The sequence below is a fragment of the Contarinia nasturtii genome, unplaced genomic scaffold, assembly GCF_009176525.2.
Source record: "Contarinia nasturtii isolate CC-2019 unplaced genomic scaffold, AAFC_CNas_1.1 Cnas_scaffold_3370, whole genome shotgun sequence".
In the NCBI taxonomy this organism is placed as follows: Eukaryota; Metazoa; Arthropoda; class Insecta; order Diptera; family Cecidomyiidae; genus Contarinia; species Contarinia nasturtii.
Genome location: NW_022200673.1, coordinates 1 through 4,308, shown reverse-complemented (window position 1 = coordinate 4,308; position 4,308 = coordinate 1). Strand labels below are relative to the sequence as shown.

Below are 4,308 nucleotides of genomic sequence, written 5' to 3'. Positions count from 1 at the left end.
GACTTTCACGAGTCAACGCTGGTTCGAGTCAGTCATAAGCCCCTCGAATTATTGATACATATCAAATGGGGGGTGCGCGTTTTTTTCATTGTGCCAAAAGAAACACGTACATGTAAAGAAAAAAAGTTGAAGGCGATGAATATTTCTTTCATTGAACCATTGATATGACCACAACGGTTTCAATATTTTTTTATTTTATTGTTGATTGAGTTCGATCTGCTGATCTGCATTTAAAAAAACGGATAGAAAAACAATTTTTAGCGATTTCAAATTTTTGGAGTAATCACAATACTTTACTGCAGACGCAGTGGGTGCGTGAGAAAAAGTAACATACGATGTTTGTGTACTCGTTATTAGATTGGAATTCAGAGAATTGTCAAATATAATGTTACTCAGCAGTAAAAGAATGCTGTATACGCATTTACGAATTGGAATAATCGAATATAATGAATGTTAATTATTTTTCGTCAAGAATGACGCAAAAAACATTTATAGTATAAATTGGCGAATATGACATTTTATATTCATAATCTTTCGCCACGTAAATTGTGTATAAGTATTTATTTCATCCAAAAAGTATACAGTTTCTCTTCAAACTTTGAACGAAATGTCGTTTTTGATTCGAGTAGTCATCGTTTCCCTTGCAATCTGCGTAAGTAATTAATTTTTCTAGAATTTATAATAAGTACTTTAAGACCTTTTCAGATAAATATCACCAAAAAATCAATTGAGAACAAAACATCTATTTCTGTGTCGAATAAGGTCTTATTATGCAAATGTGTAAAAAATAAAGGTAATTTCGATTAACTACACATATTAAACTATAAATTTCTTTATTTGATTTATACATTTTATTTATTTCGAATGTATAACAAAATATTTTGAATCGTACGGTAGCACAAAATATAAGTGCTCGGAAAAAGTTGCAATTTTTTCCATTTGAAACTTTTTATACGGATATCCAAAGTACTTTTTAGTGCGGATACATTCTTATCCATTGGCACCTTTGTCTCTTATTCTAATGCCTTACACCATCTTCATTGCAATTTAAGCAGGCGAAGAATGGTGGGAATATGGTCACTTCTATCATGTCTATGTGCGTTCATTCAAAGACAGCAACGGAGATGGCATCGGAGACCTAAATGGTCTCACCTCCCGACTACCTTACCTCAAGGACATTGGTGTAGACGGAGTTTTGTTGTCGCCAATAAATTCGAGTCCTTTGAAAGACTTCGGTTATGATGTATTAAATTATCTAGAAATACATTCGGATTACGGAACACTGGAAGATTTTTTGAAATTGGTTAAACGATGCAAAGAGTTGGATTTAAAATTGATTATGGATTTTATTCCCAACCATACATCCGATCAGCACGAGTGGTTCAAGAAATCCTCAAGAAATAATTCAAAATATAAAGACTATTACATTTGGCATGAGGGGAAAAGATTACCAAACGGAACTAGAGTTGAACCAAGCAATTGGCGCAGGTAAATTTTTTGAATTATACTTTCTTTATTTTTTGACACTTTTATTTATATTCTTAAATAAAAGCAACGAAAATGATATTCAAAAATGGTTAAACTGTTTCTTTTCATAAATTTGACCTCAGTGTGTTCGGCGGAAGTGCATGGACTTGGGTTGAGAGCAGACAACAGTATTATTTGCATCAATTCCTACCCGAACAGCCAGATCTTAATTTCCGAAATGAAGCTGTTGTTAAAGAAATGGAAGAAGTTATGAGATTTTGGCTACGAAAAGGCGCTGCTGGCTTTCGTGTTGATGCCGTTGGATATTTAATGGAATCTAAACCAAATAAGAAAGGATACTATGATGACGAACCATCGTTCGATATTCAAAATCCATTCAACAATCCGGGTTTGAATCTGAATCAAAATGGTCACGAAGGATTGAGACATATTCAGTAAAATCAGTTGGGAAAACTAACCGACGAAATACCTAATGTTTATATTTTTGCAGCACGAAAAATTTGGATGAATCATATGATTTGGTATATCGTTTCCATGATGTTGTCAAAGAAACGCAGTTTGCAAGCTTTCCACGGTGAGTGCAATGTCGTCACAGCTCTTGTTGAAAATTCATAAAAGTCACAACGATTGATATGTGCCAAATGATTGAAGAATTTTGATGACCGAAGACTACACCGATCGTATTGAGGACACATTGAAATATTTCGGAAAAATTCGATGGGGTAAGATAAGCAGAAATGGGGCCGAAGTTCCGTTCATATTTAACACGATACAAGATGCAAGACGTTCGTCGTCAGCTGGTTTTTTCAATAAAGCAATCAATAATTGCATGGGTCACATCAATAGCTATGCGAAAGAAGACAAAATACATCCGAATTGGATGGTAAGTTCACAAAACGTACTCGTTCACAAAAATTGCATTCAGGGCTGTACCGAACAAATATTTGTCCGTCCGACCGAACCATTCTTATAAAAGGCGTATGCCCGTTCAAGATGAATGGTGTGTGTTACCATTTGGTAATATGGCGACATACAGAATGGCTTTTTCGGACACTTTGTGTACCCTTTGCGATTCGCAATAAAATTTCCTCATTTTTAAACAAAATCAGTTAGGAAATCACGATGGCCAAAGAGTATCAACGAGATTCGGAGAAAACCGCACTGACCTGTTTAATATCCTGATAAAAACACTGCCGGGGATCAGTTTAACATATTATGTATGTCACCATTGATCAAAATCCACTTTCCACTTTTAAACCAGTAAAAATGATTGCAGGGTGAAGAAATTGGAATGACCGATGTACGTATTTCTGAGGAAGATAAAGTCGATCTAAATAGTCGTAATCGTGATACCTGTCGAACACCAATGCATTGGGATGGTAATACAAATGCGGGTTTCAGTACATTGAGTAAAGCTAGAAAAACGTGGCTTCCAATCGCTTTAAATTATGAACAAGTGAATGTCGAAGTGCAAGAGTCACAACCTCGCAGTCATTTGAATGTGTTTAAAAAGTTGAGTGAATTGCGAAAAAATCCAACATTGAAATATGGGGAACTGACAATCGAAAAGGATGGAAAAAATGTGCTTGCATACAAACGGCAAATCGATGGTGAGGGCGATATCGTTGCTGTTGTTCTTAATTTTGGTTCAAAGCTCGAATTTTTGAACGCAAAAAGACTTCTTCATGAACTTCCTGATCAAATGGAAGCATTTGTTTCTTCTATCCATTTCCATATCGAGTAATTATTCCTTGTTTACCGTACTATTTTGAGCATTTAGTCAAATAAAAACAAAATTATATTTTCTGATTAAAAGAGGTAATGTCGACACTCGTAAGCTGCAAATACCACCATATGCTGGACTTGTTTTAATTAAAAAGACAGATGTGAAATCGAAATCTCATCGATCCACACCGGCATCAACTTCAAAATCAAAATCATGGTTTTCATAAAAAAAAATTGGAAAAACAAATGCCCATCGGATGCCAAGACAAACTCTCAATCTCTTTTTAACTCTATTAGTATACGTATTGATGCTACACTCCATTTTGTGTATGAATAAAGTCCACATTTACTTTCGAAAATTTGGAATTTCAATTTATTTAGGTATATTGACAATTAGAGAAAAATTCCATTAAGCAGAATTTCGAATGACCACAATTTAACCATTTCTTCCGTAATTTATTTTATTGCAACATAATCAGGTAAAAATTCTATGATTAATGGTTTTTCGTTATAAAAGCAAAAACAATTGAAACCTTTTCATAAAATGCATACCTGCAATTAGGGGCGATCAGGTAATCGAAAAAAATGCTCATGTGCAGTTTATTTTGTGCAACCAAAGCAAACGCACGTGTCTGACCGTCTCTCTTGAATTTTGAATTGAATAGTTATAGTGGATTAATTCCAAGTGAACAGAAAGTGATGAAATTTCTTATATTTATTAAAGAGAAACTATAGCTGCCGGATTTTGTTCCTCTCCAAAATATTTTTTGGCCGATGGCATAATTTTAAATATTTGTGAGTTTTCCTTGCGCAGTGCGCACCCAAATTGAATTCACAATCCAATGTCACATAATTCGTACATAATTTGAGTTTCTGAAATGAAAATCCCCAAAAATGTCAAAATATGGCATTGAAATTACAAATTATGGCTTCGAACAAAAAAAAAATCTCAGAGACAAACAAAATCTTCGATGGAAATTGTTTGAAAATTGACAGAAAACAGATCATTAAAAAAATTAAAGCACCATCACCAAAAACATGATACTTTGGCATAAAGTGAAAGAATAGTGATCGAATACATTGTGAACGGACATG

At 34.2% G+C, this 4,308-nt stretch overlaps 1 protein-coding gene across 4 annotated transcripts; it reads left to right on the top strand.

Moving 5' to 3' along the window:
* Positions 1–540: 540 nt before the first annotated feature.
* On the top strand, positions 541–3,572 carry LOC116350046 (probable maltase). 4 transcript variants are annotated; one of them, XM_031781767.1, is made up of 9 exons: positions 541–652; positions 763–793; positions 1,056–1,488; positions 1,611–1,922; positions 1,979–2,062; positions 2,140–2,371; positions 2,598–2,705; positions 2,765–3,228; positions 3,305–3,572. In XM_031781767.1, exons 1-9 carry the CDS (start codon positions 608–610, stop codon positions 3,438–3,440), a joined length of 1,845 nt encoding a protein of 614 aa, XP_031637627.1. In that variant the 5' UTR covers positions 541–607; the 3' UTR covers positions 3,441–3,572. The 4 variants fall into 4 exon arrangements, with proteins under 4 accessions (XP_031637627.1, XP_031637626.1, XP_031637625.1 ...); XM_031781766.1 differs by having other exon boundaries at positions 1,053–1,488; XM_031781765.1 differs by having other exon boundaries at positions 550–652; positions 706–793.
* The last annotated feature ends 736 nt before the right edge of the window (positions 3,573–4,308 follow it).